Source organism: Podarcis vaucheri, assembly GCF_965113315.1.
Source record: "Podarcis vaucheri genome assembly, chromosome: 17".
Taxonomy (NCBI): domain Eukaryota; kingdom Metazoa; phylum Chordata; class Lepidosauria; order Squamata; family Lacertidae; genus Podarcis; species Podarcis vaucheri.
The window spans coordinates 27677368-27697184 of record NC_138755.1 but is presented as its reverse complement, the minus strand read 5'-3'; the positions used below and the strand labels follow the sequence as shown (position 1 = coordinate 27697184).

Here is a 19817-nt window from a genome sequence, read left to right as displayed (position 1 = left end):
ATTGCCGTCTAATTAACTGTGCACACTTTATATTGAAGAAGTTAGACCACATTATCCAGCAGATCATGCCTATTTAACATGCTGTTGTCATTGTTGTTTGGCTTATCAAACAACTAAATTGATGGGCTTTGTTTTTATGGCGAAACAACGATGCCCTTGACATGGATGCATCTGAAATGCTGGATTCAGCAATAATTTTAGCAGCTAGATGACACTTAAATGTGGATGGAAGTGTTTTCTTTTTTTCCTCCGTGTGCCACAAGACATCCTTTATGCCAGGGGTGTCCAAACATTTTTCAAAGAGGGCAAGCGACAACCCGTACGGACTGCGCATATGTGGCAACCGTATGGGATGCCGCACATGCGCAGTCCGTATGGGATGCTGCACATATGCAGTCTGTGCGAGCTGCCGCTCGCGTGTGGTGGCCATATGGGCAGCCGCGTGAGAGCAGGGGCCATCTTCTCACCCCTCGCATAGTGGCACCCGGGGCATCCCGCCCCCTACGCCCCCCCCCTTCCTACGCCCCTGAGCACTCTGTTGCCTCTCCATGGCTGCTACTGCCTGCTTCCTCCCTTGGGCAGCTCATAGCAACTGCTGGAGAGCAGGAAAGGAGGAGAAGGAGAGGCTGCAGGCAGCAAGGCCCTGCCCTGTGTGATGTGCCAGCTCTGAGGGGCGGGCAGAGGACAGGGCCTCTGCCCTGGGCAGGGAGAAAGGGGGAGTGGAGCAGAGCGCAAGGAGTCTTGATTTTTAAAAAATATATGTTTTGTGCGCCCACATCCAATCCTGCCCCTCTCTAAAATTTGTTGGAGTGTGTTTTTCTTTCTGTTAATCTACCAACGAATAAAATAAAATAAGATTGAGATTAAGGGGTTTTCTCATGATGGTGGAGGGTGTGTGTGTTCTGTTTGTGTAATTGTGGTGGCAAATTCACCCTTCCTCTGATGGGAAATGCTCTGCAGGGGAGGAGGGAGACAAAAAAAATGGGGTTTCGGGGAAGTTCAGTTGAGGTGGAGTGAGAAATGTCCCAATTTTCATCTGAGGAATGTTGGAGGGTATGTTACTTCGAAGGGGGAAGGGGGCAAGCTTGGGGTTGTGCAGTGCACCAGCAGAGCCAATCTGATTGTCCCAGCAGTGCGCTCCCACAGATTGCCTCGCCATGCTTGAACGCATGTACACCGCACTGGTGACACTGATTCTGTTAAACAACACCAGCTTTATTGAAGACCACCCAGCAGCGTAGCGTGGGTTATCAGCACCCGGGGCAAGGCAAGTAATTTGCGCCCCCTAACCCGGGGCAAGGCAAGTAATTTGCGCCCCCTAACACCTAACCATGGTCATTAATACGCCAAGACGCACGTCTTTGGGCGTCGCGGCGCAGCCTTCTCGGTCTCCCTCCCCGGCCCGGCTAGTCCCGACGCGGCTTCTTTCTGGCACGGGGAGGGGGCTTCTTTCTGGCGCGGGGAGGGGGCGGCTCTGGGGCCAGTGCGTCGGCCGGCCTCCGGCGCGGGTGGGGGGGGCCCGCCGGGGCGGGTGGGCAGTCTTGGCGTGAAGGCACTAGAGCGCCGCCGATGGCGCGTTTGGCGGGCTGCGCGCGTCCAGACAGCGACCCGAGCCAGGGCGGCGTGGCGCTTGGTGCCAGAGCCTCCGCCCGCAGCGCCCCGTCGGGAGACCCGGCCGGAAGGAGCCTCGAGCCGGCTGTCGGACGCGGTTGAAGCAGCCAGGGCGGCATGGCAGGCGGCGGCTCCTCGGCGACTCCACACGGCCAGCCCAGCGCGCTGGCCGAGCCCCGCAGGCGAACGCTGCCCGTCGGTGAGGAGGGGCTGCCTGGCGCGCCCTCCGTGGCACTGATGCGCGGGGACCGCGGCGAGCGCTGAGAGCCGCTGCCAGCTACAGCCTGCGCCCGAGGCTCTTCGGCGACTCCGGAGGCAGCGAGCGCGCCCCCCCAGAAGTTGCGCCCGGTGCGGCTGGCACCCCTGGCACCCCCCACGCTACGCCACTGAGACCACCTGTTAAAGCAAGTAGGGGAACCTGCGACCTTGCAGATGTTGTTGGACTCTACTTCCCACCAACCTCAGCAAGCATGGATGATGGGAGTTGTACTCCAGCCACATCTGAAAGCCCACAGGTTCCCTTTCCTTGTGGGTAGCAAACTGTACTGCTGGCCTGTGGAGCCTGTGGCCTGTCTGCAGAATACGTACTGATACACCCAAGGACAGAGAAATTCACATTCCCCAGTTAAGTTCAGGGATACCGTTTAGGTGCTGTGATGGCAGTTGAGGGATGGAGGGGCACTGACTGGAGATTGGCTGTTCAGGGTAAACGTACAGGTAAAGGGACCCCTGACCATTAGGTCCAGTCGTGTCCGACTCTGGGGTTGTGGTGCTCATCTCATTTTATTGGCCAGGGAGCCGGCGTACAGCTTCTGGGTCATGAGGCCAGCATGACTAAGCCGCTTCTGGAGAACCAGAGCAGCGCACGGAAACGCCGTTTACATACCTTCCCACCGGAGTGGTACCTATTTATCTACTTGCACTTTGATGTGCTTTCGAACTGCTAGGTTGGCAGGAGCAGGGACCGAGCAACGGGAGCTCACCCAGTTGCGGGGATTCGAACCGCCAACCTTCTGACCGGCAAGTCCTAGGCTCTGTGGTTTAACCCACAGCGCCACTCATGTCCCTCAGGGTAGAAGACTGTATTTATTTCCCCTCCTTCCCCTGCTGAACAGCTGGTTGGCATCGTTCAGAGTATCTAACCCAGGAGATTTGCTTTTGTAGGTTGGGATTTGGGTTGTCGTATCTTTAGGGTTCTATTAGCAATTCAGCTTTCATTTCTGGAAGATGGCAAAAGCTACAGTTCAGAAAGAAGGAAGGAAACTTGTAGGCGACGCATGGCATCTGTTTCAGTTATTTCATCCCTTTTTACCTACTCGATTGGGAAAGAGTGAGTTAACACACTCCTCTGCCATAGTGTCTTGGGAATCCTCAGTTTATGAGACACTAAGCTAATTTCATTGTGTGCAGCCTGCTATTTCGGTTGCAGAACGGAAATCTAATCTGTGTCTGCCTGAGATCAGAAGAGAGAGGAGCACACAAGAAAAAGCCTCTCACTCAGAGATCATATGATGACCAGTAGATTTACTGCATTCCAATAGACTGCGCATGCATAAAGCACATGTTTCATCCCATCACTCTTTCTAGGTCCCACAGTTATGATTATAGTGGATGCCTTTGAAGTAAATGGCACTCCCTGTCTCTTTCTGGTTTCTGATTTTTGGATTTTTGGATTTTTCAGTGGCAGTTTCAGGGCACTGAAGAAGTTACTTTAAGTCTAATCTATTCTAAACAGCAATGCACAAGCATCATTTTTGTTTTCTGTAAGCTGTGAACAGGATGGCACTTCCTACCATGTCCGTCCCCTCATTGTGCTAACAACTATCATAAGAAATTCTCTTCTCGGTATTCATTTTGGAGGTGGTCATAACGGCATTGGATGAGATGGATTCATCACTGCAGTGATGGCTCAACTTGACCCTCCAGCTGTTTTGGGACTACAACTCCCATCATCCCTAGCTAACAGGACCAGTGGTCAGGGGTGATGGGAATTGTAGTCCCAAAACAGCTGGAGGGCCACATTTGGCCATCACTGATCTAATGGGTTTCCTCTTTTTTTCCCAAAGGCTTTAGCAGACTGGAGAAAGAAGGAAGAGCTTGCTATGTGAATGATAGGTTCTTTTCTTTCATTTACAAAGCCTACCTCTTCATTGTTATGGGAGAACGTGAGGAGGTAGCAAGGGATGGGAGACTTTATTCGACATTACCAGACAATTAGGTAAAGGGACCCCTGACCATTAGGTCCAGTTGTGACCGACTCTGGGGTTGCGGCGCTCATCTCGCTTTATTGGCCATGGGAGCCAGCGTACAGCTTCCGGGTCATGTGGCCAGCATGACTAAGCCGCTTCTCGCGAACCAGAGCAGCACACGGAAACGCCATTTACCTTCCTGCTAGAGCGGTACCTATTTATCTACTTGCACTTTGATGTGCTTTCGAACTGCTAGGTTGGCAGGAGCAGGGACCGAGCAATGGGAGCTCACCCCGTCGCGGGGATTCGAACCGCTGACCTTCTGATCGGCAAGTCCTAGGCTCTGTGGTTTAACCCACAGCGCCACCCGCAACCAGACAATTACCAGTAGCCAGCATTTATTGTTGGGGTGGGGGTGGTTTGTCATTGCAATTGCTCTGGGTCAGGTCAGGTGGCTGTCAAGGCATCCAGTGACACTGAAGTGGGACTCTCCCCTCACAACCTGCTCAGCCCCTCCTTGGCATCTAGATCAGTAGCCCCCCCCCTCCCCAGGATCCAGTTTGGCACACTTGCTCTGTTACTCCACTGACCAGACCCTGCCAAGATGCCTCCACAGGGCTCACGACATCAGGTAGCAAAATGGCAATTGGAAGTTAGTTCAAATGGATGCACTCTGGGGTGAATGATCCCAAAGATCAAATACCTCAAGGGTTGTCACATGGAAGAGAGCACAAGCTTGTTTTCTCCTGCTCTGGGGGGTAGGACTTGAACCAATGGCTTCAAGTTACAAGAAAAGAGATTCCGACTAAACATCAGGAAGGACTTTCTGGTAGCAAGAGCTGTTCAACAGTGGAACAGTCTCCCTCGGGAGGTGATGGACTCTCCTTTCTTGGAGGTTTTTCAGCAGAGGTTGGATGGTCATCTGTCATGGCTGCATTAGCTGAGATTCCTGAATTGCCAGGGGTTAGACTAGATCCCTTGGGGTCCCTTCCAACTCTACAATTCCAACATTCTATTATTCTGACTAACCAGCTAGGGAAGCTTATACTCAAAAGTCAATTTGCCTTGAGTTCATGCAAAGACTTCATCCCAGCAAGTTATAAGCAAGCGAAAGAGATTGAAAGGGAGCACCTAAACTCTCCACAGCGACACCTGTTACAGCAAGGAGCAGCTGTTCTTTCGCCTACAGCAGCTTTTATAGGGACCAGCTGTCCAAGGGAGGTTTGCCTTCAGCCACATGTCAAATAAAGGCGTGAAAAGATGCCAGCTGTTTGTCCATTTCGAAGAGCCCTGTTTTCTTCCTTCCTTTTATGTTCTCAGATTTGGGGATACGTGAATTCTTAGTAAGCGAAATCACCCTTGCCACTTTCTTTCCCTGACTTAGGGGGAAGGCTGTTGCCTTGTGATCAGACGCCCCGTGTCATATGTTGGTTGCTGGACTGCATCACTTTTGTGTCATATGTTGGTTGCTGGACTGCATCACTTTTGGAACATGCAGAGACGATTAAAAAAACAAAACAGCATTAGAGACCATTTAAACTTCTAGGCTGCAATCCTTTACCTACTTAACTAGGGTGAAGCCCCACTCACTCAGTGGGACTTGTGAGTAGATATGCTGTATGCAGTGCTTTTTTCCCAGCCAAAATATGCCAGTTCCAGCACCTCTAAGGTGGGCGCCATTGCAGGCCAACATTACCCCCCCAGCTTCTTGACTTTCCGTACTTCTGGGAAGCCCAAAAAGAGCATTTCAAGCCAAAATGGAATCTGGCCAGCGTGTGCGAGTCTATACTTTGTTTTTAGATCTATGACCTAGCTCCTAGCCACTCCTAGTTGTGATTAGTCAGGGCAGGGCCAATTCGTACTTCTTTTTCTTCAATCTGTCTCCCATGTAGCAGTGGCAGGCTTTAAGCTTTCCAGCCAAGCTTCTACTTCTCCACAAAGGGTCCTTCCGAGCTGCCCTAGCCATCTGCCTGAATCTAAGAGAACGAGGGAGACGGGGGCGTATTTATTTGACCTGCACCAGAACCAGGGGTGACCACCAAACCAGCTAGGGAAACAGATTGCTATAGTTCTAAGCACCTCTGCGGTCAGTGAACGTGGCTTGTTGTAAAACAAGCGGCTGTTCAGGACTGCCCTGAGTCCCCTGCGACTTACTGGAACAACGTCATGGTGAGTTCCAGTACCTATTTTTCTTGGTGGTGGTGGGGAACCACACCACCAGTTCTGTGTATAGGATTTCCTTTGCAGTTGCTCACCTGCAGTCTGGAGAATTGGTACAACCAGCAATAGAGGCTGCATTTTGCCTCTGGGATTGCTATGCTAAACATACACTGCCTTGTTAGTTCTGCTGACTATAGCAAGACTTCCACATAATTATATATTTAGGGCTGGGTTGTAAAAGTCACAGCTGGGAAGTGGCCACCCCCCTAGAGAGAATCCTCACATCTCTACAGAGTTTATTAATGAATATGTGGTGTCCTTCCAGAATCTCCTGCCTCCCATACTGCTTCTCTTTTACCAGGCTACCCTGCGTGCTTGTGATATTAGATATTCCTATGTTGCAATGTAAAGTGCGTATGAAGGTGACCTCCACATTTCCCACAGCTCTGCTGTGTGACTGATGGATTGCCTAGGTTCATTAGACTTTCATGAGACACACAAAGAATGCCTCAGAGTTCTGTTTCCTTCAAACATAAACATTTCCGCAAATCTTTGTGTCCCCCTTTCCACATAATTGTCTCCGGAGAAGAGCCTAAAAAGGAGATCTCTAGATTTCCATTTATTTTTGGTACCAAAATATGTCCCTCGTCCCCAGTGAAGATGAAAACATTTGTTCAGATATGTGTGTTAAGATATATGAGTTGCTTTGCAGGATCAGACCATGGTCTGCCTTAGGAAACTCACAGAATATGATGACTATGGTCCACCCCACAGCTTGTACTAGCATCTGACACCTACAGATATTCTGTTTCTGCACATGGAGGTTCTGCTAAGCTACTATGCTGCTGATGTAGATGGTAGTTTGCTGATGTTGCTCAGGGTTCGATAAAAGCGGTGGGAGGGGCGGTTCTGAAGAGCCCCGCATGGAATGAACTGAGTGGATGGGCAGTAAAATGGCAAAGTGTAAAGTTATGCATGTTTGGGCAAAGATATCTTAATTTCACATATACAGTTATGGGGTCTGAACTGGTGGTGACTGACCAGAATGAGACAGAAGATAGCTCTATGAAGATGTCAAGCTGGTGTGTGGCAGCTGTGAAAAAGACAATTCCATGCTAGGGATCGTTAGGAAAGGAACTGAAAACAACACGCCGTTACACAGATTTATAGTGCCGCCACATTTGGAATACTGCATATAGTTCTCATTGCCTTGCCTCAAAAAGGATATTGTAGAATTGGAAAAGGTTCTGAAAAGAGCAACCAAAATGATCAGGGGGCAACTCTCCTGTGGGGAAAGGCCACAGCATTTAGGGATTTATAGTTTAGAGCAGAGGTTTTCCACCTTTGTGAGTCCACGGCTCCCTTGACCAACTACATTCTTTCTGTGGAACCCCTGTGGGGCTCAGTAGCCCAGTTATGTCACCCCTTGCTTGCAGAGCTGGCAGCCTCTCACCCTTTTTCAAATACCCTCCCTTGTGGAGTGTTCCCTCAGCCTCCTCTCCTCTCTCCTCTCCTTGGGAGTCTCTGAGCCACCTCTGCTCCTGGCAACCAGCACCCTTTAGCCAGCCCTAGAGGCACCATTTGCTTGCAGAGCTTGTAGCCAGGGCTGCTGCAACAAACAAACGTGCAAGCCTTTGGGGGGCAGAGATGCAGGAGGGCATCAGAGGAAGGAGGGAAGGGAAGGGAGACAGAGGCCAGTTGCCTGCAGCACCCCTGACCATCATTCAAGGCATCCCCAGGTGCCACGGCACACTGGTTGAAAAGCACAGGTTTAGTGAAAAGGCAAGTAGGAGTTGACATGTCAGAAGTTTATAAAATTATGTATGGCATTGAGAATGAGGGTAGCAGTGGGGAGGGGTGTTATCCCTCTCTTGTAGAACTCATGGACCTGTCATGGACTTTGAAGACACTCAAACTCAGGACGAAAGGGAGAAACGTGCTAAGAGGAAGGCACACTTGGCAAACCCTCACCATGATCAACTCCCGCCCAGAAACCCATGTCCCCACTGTGGAAGGATGTGTGGATCCAGAATTGGCCTCCACAGTCACTTACGGACTCATTTTTAAAACCGTATTCATGGAAGACAGACAATCTTACTCAGCTACGAGTGATCACCAAAGAAGATGAAGAAGGCATCTGGTTGGTCACTGGGAGTACAGGGTGCTGGACTAGATGGGTCATTAGCCAGATCTGGCCGACTTTTCTTACATTCTTAATGGCCAGTACAGTGGTGTCTCGCAAGACGAAAAGAATCCGTTCTGTGATTCTCTTCGTCTAGCGGTTTTTTCGTCTTGTGAAGCAAGCCCATTGACGGATTAGCGGATTAGCACTATTAGCGGCTTTTAGCGGCTTATCTGCTGATCGGATCAGCTGATAAGCGGCTTAGCGGCTTAGAAAAAAGGGGGAAAGGGGGGAAAAACCAGGAGGAACTCGCAAGACATTATGGGCTTGCGAAGCAAGCCCATAGGAAATTCGTTTTGCGAAGCACCTCCAAAACGGAAAACTCTTTCGTCTAGCGAGTTTTCCGTCTTGCGAGGTATTCGTCTTGCGGGGCACCACTGTACCACGTAGACCTGGAAGAACTGAAGCCTTTGAGTTTTATGCAGGAAATCAGCTGATTGCTGCACCCTGCTACGTGCTTCAGATATCTCTACATGCTGATTTGTGTCACCTATGAGGAGGACATGTATTTGGCAGATCTGAATCCTTAATAAGCAATAACAACTGCCAATCATCCGTTTTCCATAACTTACCTAATTTTGCATCTGCATTCCTGCCACATTCCAGAATGCTTGGTTCTTAAAACGATCCAGGAATTGTTCCATGTCTCTGCTTATTTTTCAATGCATATCCAAAAGCAAGACGTGAACATTAAGAAAATGTAACTTTATTAAAAGCATTTAAGACAAATTTTGTTCCGCTGCTGCAAGTGTTTTGAAATGCAAATCACAGGCAATGAGCAAGACTTACTAAAATATGCATGATAAAACAGCACTTGATTTCCTCTGTGACTTATTAATAGCCTCCTGCCTAATTAGTATTAATTAAACACACCCTCACATAGGAAATAGGAAAACTGGAACATGGGAGATCGCTTGCTATATTGTGTGGGCCAAGAAAGAAGCACCACCAACATTAAGTTCTGATAAACTGGGGAAGTGGGTCACAGAATCATAGAACTGTCTCATACGGGGATTGAATCTGTAACCTTGGTATTATCAACACCATGCTCTAACTCAGGCATGTCCTAAGTCTGTTTCAGGGGCCTAATCAGGCTCCTGTGGCAGATTATTTTCTGGGGTAAAATCCTACAATTCTGCAACTACAACCCTAAAAAAGCTCAACAACTTCAATCCTAATAAAAGGTTAACAACTATGGTTGGCCCTTTGATCAGCCCTCACGGCCCTTCACTTCATCAAATCTGGCCCTTTTTGAAAAAAGGTTGAACAGCACTGCTCTGAGCTATCTAGTGATCAAATACTTCAAGTTTATTAATTAGGTGATCTCTCTGCCATTGAAGACAGGGACGTAGCGTAGGGAGGACTTCTGGGGCAATTGCCAAGCCAGATCTGTCCCAGTCTTGCAAAGCCATTTGGGGAGGGCAGCATGAGAAGGCAGCATGAAAAGGCATGGCTGTTGCATCCTTCTCATGCGCCCTTCCTGAGCGACTTTGCAAGGAGTGTTTCCATGGCAGGGTGCAGGGCTGCGCCAGGCCAGCCCTCACTGTCGAAGTGAAACCAGCCCCAAGTGGCACCATCTGTCTCTGGCAACAGATTTTGAATGGGAGGTAGAGCTGACCCATAGCACACAATTCACTAGGAAGTCGTCTTGTGCATGCCCTATTGGAAATGAACAGGAGCTGCCTAGTGCATAGCAGTGCTGTAGCAGCGCTCTCCTTCCTTTTATCCTTTATATTCTTTGACTTGGGCCTGGCTGCAGCTCCCTCGCAGGCAGTGCTGCACTTTTAAGGACGGGTGTCACATGGCCCCATTGCGCTGACCCACTCTGCAACATAACATCCCCCTCCTTCGCTAACTGCAGCCTCTGGACGGTCCTCAAGGGCAGCTTCAGACAGGCTGCATTCCAGTAGCCTAGGGGAGAGGTCACAAGAAGCAGGTGCAGTTGAAGCCAGGCTTTCCCAGTCCATAACTTAAGCTGGGCATGAAGCATCCTTAGCCATAAAAACCACTTGAGACAGCAGGGGCAACAGGAGTGCCAACTTGAATAATATATTGGAGGGGGTGTGTGATAAGTCCCGCTCCACAAAATCGATCACAAAGACGCAGCACATGCACAACATTTGAATGGCAATGGCCATCAATTGGGGGGGGGCTCCCCTCAATTATTTATTGGGGGGCTAGTTCTTCTTCTTTGGTGATCACTCATAGCCGAGTAAGATTGTCTTCCATGAACATGGTTTTAAAAGTGATTCTGTAAGTGACTGTGGAGGCCAGTTCTGGATCCACACGTCCTTCCACAGTGGGCACATAGGTTTCTGGGCAGGAGTTGATCATTGCGAGGGTTTGCCAAGTGTGCCTTCCTCTTGGTTTGAGGAGTTTGAGCATGATGGGATGCGGGTGGCGCTGTGGATTAAACCACAGAGCCTAGGACTTGCCGATCAGAAGGTTGACGGTTTGAATCCCCGTGACAGGGTGAGCTCCTGTTGCTTGGTCCCAGCTCCTGCCCACATAGCAGTTCAAAAGTGCAAGTAGATAAATAGGTACTGCTCCGGCGGGAAGATAAACGGCATTTCTGTGCACTGCTCTGGTTTGCCAGAAGCGGCTTGGTCATGCTGGCCACATGACCTGGAAGCTGTACGCTGGCTCCCTCAGCCAGTGGAGCGGGATGAGCGCCGCAACCCCAGAGTTGGTCACGACTGGACCTAATGGTCAGGGGTCCCTTTGCCTTTTAAAACACATGGCACCTTTGGTAAAGGCTGTTCTCCAATTGGGGGGCTAGTAGTTGGCTCCCAACGAGGGTGTGAGAGGACCCCAGCTTCTAGTCGTTGGATCCTTTGAGTGGCAAGTTGGAACCCACAAATAACCCTTCTATTGGCCTATGCAAAATATTGCCCTATGATGGATTTTACTGGGGGTATCAGGGGTGCCAACTTAAATAAAATATTGGGTGGCTGGGGGCTTTCCCATAAAATCGACCACAAGGTGTAGCACATGCCCACCATTCAGTGGCGTAGCGTGGGGGTGCCAGGGGTGCCGGCCGCACCGGGCGCAACATTGGGGGGGGCGTTTGGCCGGCCCCCCTCGAGGAAGCGGGAACCTCTCCAAGGTGGGAGAGACCTCCTCCTGCCGCCAACCTTCGGAAGGCTGCTCCGAAGCCTGGCGGTGGGGCGGAGAGACCTTCTCCCCGCGCCAGCCTTCGGATGGCTGTCCTGAAGACTTGTGGTGGGAGCAGTGGCGTAGCGTGGGGGGTGCAGGGGGCGCTGCCGCACCTGGCGCAACATCTGGAGGGGCGCGGAAGAGACTCGAGTGCTAAAATCCACGGGTTAGGGGGCGCAAATTACTTGCCTTGCCCCGGGTGCTGAGAACCCACGCTACGCCACTGCCACCATTTGCATGGCAACTCCCATCAACACTGAGGGGGACTGGCCCCCTCAATTATTTTATTGGGGGGCTAATAGTTGGCTACAAAGGGGGGGGCGAGGGGACCCCAGCCTCTAGGAGTTGGAACCTAGGCGCTTATGAAAGATGGATTTTATTTCATGTCATTTTTTCCCCCTGGTGGCCCACCGCGGCTGCCTTGAAGGCTGGCCGGAGCCTTTTCGTTGGCCTTATCCCCGCCATGGCGGGAGGGCGGAGAGCAGCAGCAGCAGCTCTTTCTGCAGGCGGGTCGAGTCTCGAATGGATGCTGAGGTAACCTGAGAGGAGGCGGCGGCGGCTGCTGCTGCCTCTCGCCGCCCCCCACCCCCACCCCGCCCCGGCTGCACGGAGCGAACGAGGCCGAAAGCAGCGAGCTCCGGTTCGCTTATTTATTTATTATTCAGCAGCAGAGGCGCGAGCCTGAGGAGAGGAGGCGGCGGCGGCAGCGTGGCGAGCTGGCAAAAGAGAGAGCGCGCGCGTTCGCAGCCGGCTTCCATGTCCTGCGGTGAAGCTGCCTCACAACACGCCCACCTCCCTTCCTCACCGACCCGAGAGTGTGTGCTGTGTTACTGCCGCTGCTGCCACACTTCCTAAACTTGGAAGCGGCAGCCGGCCACGGAGGCAAGCCGGAGAAGAGGAGGAGGAGGAGGAGGAGGAAAGCGACGGCTGCTCGCGCGCGTTATCCTGCTTCCCTCCGCGCGCGCCTTGGCGCAGCGAGCGAGAGAGAGGAGAGAGACCCCGCCGCCGGGCTGAGAGACTTGGCTCGCTTGCTGGAGAAGCCGGCGAGAAGGAAGATCTGAGGTAGCTCCTGCTCCTTTCTCCTCCTCCTCCTCCTTTCCCTCCGCCTGGGCGCCCAACGCTGCCTGCCGCCTCGTGCTCTTCGCTTCGGGGCTTGTTGTGGGGACGCGGTGGAGGGGAGCAACGGTTGGCAACGGGAGGGCGACACGGGGACGGGAGGGAAAGGGAAGAATTGCCCCGCGTCCATCTTTTTCCTCCGCGTGATGGAGCGGAGGGGTCTGTGCGCGCGCAAGGGAGCAGTTGCTGCCTGCAAAGCTCTCGCATGCATTGGGAGAAGGAGGGTCAGGGCTGCTCTCGGGGTTGGCTTGGTGTGGCCACAGCAACAGAGCTTGTGTGTGTGTGTGTGTGTGTGCGCGCGCATAGGGGTCGAGGTCCCTTCGCCCCACCTTAAAATTTTTTGAGAGAGCCAGCCCCCCCCCAAGTTGATGGGCATTGCCATTCAAATTTTGTGTGTGTGTGTGCACTGCATCATGTGATCGATTATGTGGGAAGGGGCTTAGCTGTCCCCCCAATATTTTATTCAAGTTGGCACCCCACTCTGTGTGTGTGTGTGTGTGTGTATGAGGAGGGGGGCGATTCCCGGGCTCCTGATGGGAAGCTGTGCTGGAGAAGGCGGAGGGGGTGCCATTTCGGGGCAGTTCCACCCCTCTCTGGCATCACCCCCCCCCCCAGGGCTCTGGATCTGTGGCTGCCTCACACTTCTCACACACTGAGATTGACTCGCAAGGATGTGCATGCAGGGCCTTGGAAGCCTGTCTGCCCGGAAGAAAGCTGCATTGAGCTCAGTGCGACTTGCTCCGTGGTAAGAATTGCAGCATTAACTGATAAGCATGTATCAGGTATGCATGTCAAAGGCACAAAACCTTTTACTTTTCTTCTATTTTTTTAAGAGAGAGAGAGAGGTGTGTGTGTGTTTGCATGCTCAGGCATCAGATAAACTCTGTCCTACGTGCATGACCTTGCCATAGTTATCATGAGGGGTAAAATAATTACGATCACACCCGCTGTTGAAAAGGACGCACACACCCCTTTTAACCTTGAGTGCGCCCAAGAATAAGTCGTTTGACACGGCTGCTATCCTCTCGGCCACCCACATGCAAATATGGGGGGGGGTATGAACACTTAGGGGTCCAAATGTAATAGGTTGGATGGTGGAGGCAACTGTGTACGTAGTAACTGCAACTGCTTATGGGGACTGTGGGTACACTCAAGGCTTGAGTGGGCTGATGGAAACATGACTTGTTCCTTTGCCAGTCAATGTGCATGGAGCGGTGGCTTCATGGGCTGTGAATATTGCCCTGGTTCATTTAGACTTTGCAACTGCATTGGGCGATTCCCCATCAGATATGAGGGGAATTGTGAGAAAACCGCATCCCCCTACAGTTCAGAGAGAGCACAGGTAACTAGAGAAGTAAGGTGAGATAACTTGGGTGCTGAGGAGGTAGCTGGGATTCTGGAAGGGCATCTGATGCTTGGCAGTATCAGAGTCAACTTGACAGTGTGTGTGTGTGTGTGTGTGTGTGTGTGTGTGGTCACTGAGGATCACAGTTTGAAGGCTTTGGTTGTGGTTTGTAGGAGGTAAGGGAGATCTCAACTTCCATTCTTAAAACAGGGGAATGTATATTTAAGGTAGGGGCAGTGCTTTTGGGGGAACCTTGCATTTTATTTTTTCTTTAGAGGGGAGAAAGCACGGCAAACGGTTCAGAAGTGCTCAGTATAAAAAGGACCAGGACATTGCCTCATCTCTCCGCATGAAGCGAACAGGGAAATGAAGGACAGAATGGAATGCAAAGCACTTCCTCTCTGTATAGAATGCCATGTCCACAGATACTAGCATATTCGGGTGCCGTTTTCCCGAACCCTCTACTAGTTGGTTTGAAATAAGAAGCATTTAAAAAGCGAAGGTTGTATCTGAAGGTTTTCTGACCATTGCAAATTCCAGGCAACACCTGCAGTTACATGGCTTGTCCCTTCTGAATGTCACCACTAGATCCCACTTGCTCCCTGTGTTGCTGGCGTGAAGTTAATTATTTTTTGTTTCGTTTAGATATTCCTGCCTCTTTAAATTATTGAGCAAGCAAGTCGCCTTTCATTTCTTCCCTCTCGGAAAGGTGTTAGAATGTGAGCCAAAGGGCAGGTTACATACAGCTAAGTCATTGTAGCCCCTAAGGGCCTTTCTAAGAGAGGCAGCAGGTGAGGGATCTGTAATCTTTTCTTCCCTTATCTCTTCCTTGCTCAGGTTCCTCCTCCCAGTAGCTAACACCTTCCTCTACCCCTGGGCATGGGTGGTCTCAGGAATTTCTCAGGGTGGGGGCAAACTGAAACACTGAAAGAGGAAGCAGGCTGAAAGAATCACACACAGAAAAAGTGAGAGGAATCGTGCCTTTACTTTTTCCCTCCTGTCCCAGGTTCTACGAATGCTAGAAACTTGTTATTTATTTATTTTTAATGATACCTGGGATCTGGAGATTATGGTTCATCTGCTGAGGTGGGGGTGCAGTTGCCCCACCCTACCCTTGGAACTCCATGCCCATGGGATTTGCAAGCATGTGTGAACCCTGAAGAGGGAGCTTTTGAGCTCATGGGTTGCAAAGAAGTGGCATGAAAAGGATTATGTGCACCATCAAATAGCAAATTAATTAGCAAGCGAGTAGGAAAACTTACTAGAATATTTGGAAACTCAACAGTTTGAAGAATCATGTTTCGGTCATTTCCATTTATTGATGGACTTGATTATATCCCATGGTAATTTGCTTTACCTACCGTATATTCCAAGTTCATTTCCTTTTTAGAATTTCTGTTCAACAAGCTATATTTTATTTCTAAGTCTGACTTCCCTTTAAAACCTTTTAAGTTTGATAAATTAGCATCAGGAACCTGAAAATAATATAGACTTCACTTTTATTTCTGCGTGTACTTTTACACTGCAATCTCATACATGTCTATAAGAATTAAGTCTTATTGAGTCCAGTGAGGTTTACTCACAGGTAAGTAGGAATAGGATTGTACCCTTAGAAAGGTTGTTTAATTCAGCCAAAGCTGTCAGCATTTTAGTGGTCAAGATTTAAGCAGGTGCTTGACTTTGAGTGGCTGCACCTTAAAAATCTGATGTTGTGATTTAAAGACCTAAAACCAAGGTACTTTTTCTTCAATGGGATTGCTTTGGAGTTCATAGGCACAAAAGGAAAGATAAGGGATTGTATCGCATCCCTAACTATGTGAAACCACATTCCTGTTGATAAATATTGCAGATGTGAGGTTCACCGTGAGATACAGCAACTACCCTACAGCCACAGGAGTGAGTTCATGGTATGAGGCAAAGTTTAAGCTGGCGATTTCCTAGCTCAGAGCTCAGTCTGTTGATCAGACCACTTTATTTAGTCTATTAAAATTTTCTAGCACACCCTTGAACCAAACAATTCCCAGGGTGCTGTACAGTAATAACAACAATCAGAAAATGCACGAAAAAACATACAAAAAGAAAGATCAAGCCAAAGTTGAGTACAATTAATTCCAACTAGAGATATTTAAGCATGTGCTTAGCTCCTCTTTCAAATTAATGCTAAATGAGTAACAAATTCCAAGACCGGTGGATCTCTAGTACCTGTGTTCTCTGCAAATATTGAAATTGAAATATTGAAATACTTTATTGTCACTTGTACAACTTGTATACAGTGAGATTACACGAGCACAAATATTAAGGTTGTATCGGCTGTGTTTAACTGAACACACTGTTTACCAAAAGGCTTGAAGGATTCCTTAGAAGCAGACCATCTCTCTGAAGTCTTAAGATCTTCCAAGGAAACCCTGCTGTTAATTCTTTGGTGGGGACATGGAAACAGTGACACTATGGAAGCAGACTTCCTTAATGGTGTCACCCACCCTTTGAAATACCCTTCTCTGGATAGTTCAAGAGGTAGAAACAGGAACCAGCTTTAAATGCCACTTAAAAGACAAACATGTTTGCCCAGGCTTACCTGGATTCAGATTCCTAATTCTTAAAACTATTTCTTTTTCTTTTTGTGCATTGCTCATTGTTATCTATGGTACTGCATATGATGTCATTCGGATTTTATTTAGCTTTTGAAAAGTTTCATTTGATGTTCTGCTTTATATGACTTTACTTTTCCTGTTACATTTTATGTAAGCAATGTGGTGGTTTGTTTTTTATATTAAGTGTTTTTTTGAATTTAAGTTGAAAGGAGAGTTGCACATTAGTGTTAAAATCCCTGTCCGGAATGGGCACTGATGATGTGAATTCTTTATTGTGGTCACACATTAACTAAATCACTTTAGCTCTGGAACTTGGGGTTTGGGGAGAGATTGAATACGTCTGTGTATATAAAACGACTGTTCAACAGAATGGAGATAGGAGATTGTTGTCTTCTGTATTGGAAAACCTGATTAACATTTCAGCATTGTGATGGAGCCCATTTGAGATTCCAGCACTATCTCAGCGCTTGGGCATGTGAATTGGTATTCATCCCTGGTGAATGTTTTGCAGAGGCTTCTCATATCTGTTAGGGATTTATTTCATTCTCACAGCTGTATTTTGTATTGACTCGACAAGCAAAGGAACAATGCCCATTCTACGAAAGTATTTATTCTGTTGCTTAGCCACTCCTAACCCAACCACCCCATTTGGGTGGGGGGGGGGTGCACTATAATACATATATTCCTAGTTCACAATGCATTTTAAGTCAATGCATGTAGAAGTGGCTGAAATGCTGGTGATGTATGCATTTAAGATGTTTAGTATCCGGTGTACATATTCCGAAAAGTCAATGCATGGACTGCTTCCTACGTGTGTGGTTTTTTAAAAAAAAAATACTTTTATCTGAACTTAAACGTACAGCAGCCAATGATTTATTAAATAAATGAATAAATTTATTACAGTGGTAGCTCGTTTTAAGAACAGCCCTGTTTAAAAACTATTCAGTTTACAAACTGCACAAAACCGGAATTAGTGTCCCAGTTTGCAAACTTTACCTTGGTCTAAGAACGGAATCTGAATGGTGGAAGAGCACCGGCGGTGGGAGGCTTCATTAGGGAAAGCACGCTTCAGTTTAGAGAATGGTTAATCCATTTCGGGCTTCCAAAATGGATTGATTAAATTCAAAAACAAAGGTACCACTGTATTCAGGTAAATATATTAATTAGTTTCCTAAAATGTTATCCTATACCATGTTATCAAGGTGCTGCACCTTTAGAGATATATTTTAGAGAAACCACAAGCTTCTACAAAGTCTGCAAAAGGGACCTCATATTCTTAAAAGTGTGGTGGGAGTGGGGGGGGGGAGAGGAGAGGGCATGCAGAAGAAATTGCCATATTTTAAGTTGACGTGCTACCATCTTTACAGCAAATGTCCCAAATTTATTCATACCCCTCACTGACTGTAAGAAATGCTTTTAAAAAAAGAGAAAAGCTGGAGTTATTTTTGTAGCCACGAGAAATAATACAATCAGTTATTTAAGCAATAGATCTCTGTTTTATCAAACTGGATCTATTGGAGTAGCTATGCAAGTTATATTGAGGATTGAAAGAACTACAGTATTTAGACACACAGATAGTGCTTATTAAACTTACTTGGGACAGGTATGGGGAATCTGCAGTCCTCCAGACTTTGGGCTCCAACTCGCATCATCTCTCCCTTTTATAACTGACTTAAGGTGTTGAGTTCCTGCTTTCAGACCAATATGTTCCAGATCAACTAGCAGTGTTTAAACTAACAGGGTCATGACAACAGCAAAATACAAAAGCACAGTAAAAATAGAAGCAGAATGATAATGTTGGTGCTGAGCTTTAAAGCCCTAAACAGCCTTGGCCCAGTATACCTGCAGGAGCGTCTCCACCCCATCATTCAGCCCGGACACTGAGGTCCAGCTCCGAGGGCCTTCTGGCGGTGCCCTCACTGCAAGAAGTGAAGCTACAAGGAACCAGGCAGAGGGCCTTCTCAGTAGTTGCACCCACCCATCAGATGTCAAGGAAATAAACAACTATCTGACTTTTAGAGGACATCTGAGGCAACTTTAGGGAAGTTTTTAATGTTTGATGTTTTATCGTGTTTTTGATGTTCTGTTGGGAGCCGCCCAGAGTGGCTGGGGAAACCCTCCCAGATAGGTAGGGTATAAATAGTAAATTATTATTGTTGTTGTTATTATTATTATTATTACAGTGTCCAAGCAGAATTTAATACCCAAGTGAAAGCATAAAGATGTAATACGTGAATGAAAAGGTCTTTACCTGATACCCAAAAAAGGTTTGCACCTAGTGCCACAACTGAGAAGATCCTGTTCTGAGCTGCCTTTGAGGAAGTAATGGCTGGCTCATGTGGGAGAAGATGATGTTATCCTGGTCCTAGCCATCTAAGGGCTTTAAAGTTACGAACCGACACATTGAACTAAGCCTAGAAATGTGCTGGTAACCAGTACAAATGTGTTAAGACTGGTGATATGTGCCCAGTGCTGTTCAGCAATTTAGCAGCCATATTTTGTTCTGAATTTATAAACTAGCTTCACAGGCAGCCCCAGATACAATATACAAAAAGGATGTTGGCAGAGCAGTAATAGTTGTGGCCTAGGTGACCTTAGTTGGCATTGGTGGAAAGAGTTTTGTGACACTGAGGTTACTTAGGTTTCCAAAGTAGTCCCTCCCCAACACATGCATAGAAACTGCAAATCTTTTTTTTTTTAATATATATTTTATTCAGGATTTTCTTGTTTTACAGAAGTGTAGTGCCTCGTATTTTTTTTCTTCCATGTAACATTTTTACAAATCCGTTTCATTTGCTGAGGCATTAGGGGAGAAGAAAAGAAAAAAGAAAGAAAGGGGGGGTGGAGAGAGGGAAGATGGATAGGGGTGGGGTCGGGTGGCGGTGTTTCTATTATGTTTAATGTATGTAGAGTTTGGTGTCAGCGTTGCTTGCGTTGTTCACTTGTGTTCCTTTGGTGGTGAGAGAGCTTGGGGTTGGCCTAGGGTGTGATTGTTTGCTTGTGCTTGGCTGTGGTGATCTTTGTTTTCGTGAGGTGGGTGGGTGTTTTGGATCAGGTTAGCCATATTGATTTGTATGCTGTTGGTGGATTATTGTCACTGTCCTGTTGGGCTGTGTATGTGATAAAGGGGAGCCATACCGGGGTGAAGGCGTCTTCTTCTGTTTGTCCCCGTGTCAGTTAGGGGGAGGCAAAATCATTTTTGCCTCCCCCCCTCAACCTTTGAGCAAATAACCCTCCATATTGCACACTGCTTTTGGAGTGCCCTCTGTTTCAAAAGTTGGGCAAAATTTGTTGCTTTTATTACCATGTTTCTCCTATTGAGAAAAGTTTAAATGTCTGCCAGAACTTCAGATAATATACAATTGGTTAGCCATGGTCTGTATCCCAAGTTACAGTCAATCACATCCAGGTATGTCCAGTTATATGCAGTTGGAGGGGAACTACCTTTTTTCTTGTTCCTGAACGGT

The 19817-nt window shown here is 48.2% G+C and overlaps 1 protein-coding gene across 9 annotated transcripts in view; it reads left to right on the top strand.

The window, feature by feature from the left end:
* The window catches only part of PALM2AKAP2 (PALM2 and AKAP2 fusion), a 224259-nt gene that overhangs the window by 125900 nt on the left and 78542 nt on the right, over positions 1-19817 (top strand). The window contains exon 1 of one of the 9 annotated variants that reach the window (XM_082204589.1): positions 11944-12360. The exons of 6 other annotated variants lie outside the window; for them this stretch is intronic. Coding sequence is in view for 1 of the 3 variants with exons in the window: in XM_082204588.1 (XP_082060714.1) it covers positions 13188-13196 (9 nt within the window). In the remaining 2 variants the exon portion in view is untranslated. 2 more of the 9 variants (XM_082204583.1, XM_082204588.1) reach the window with 2 other exon arrangements.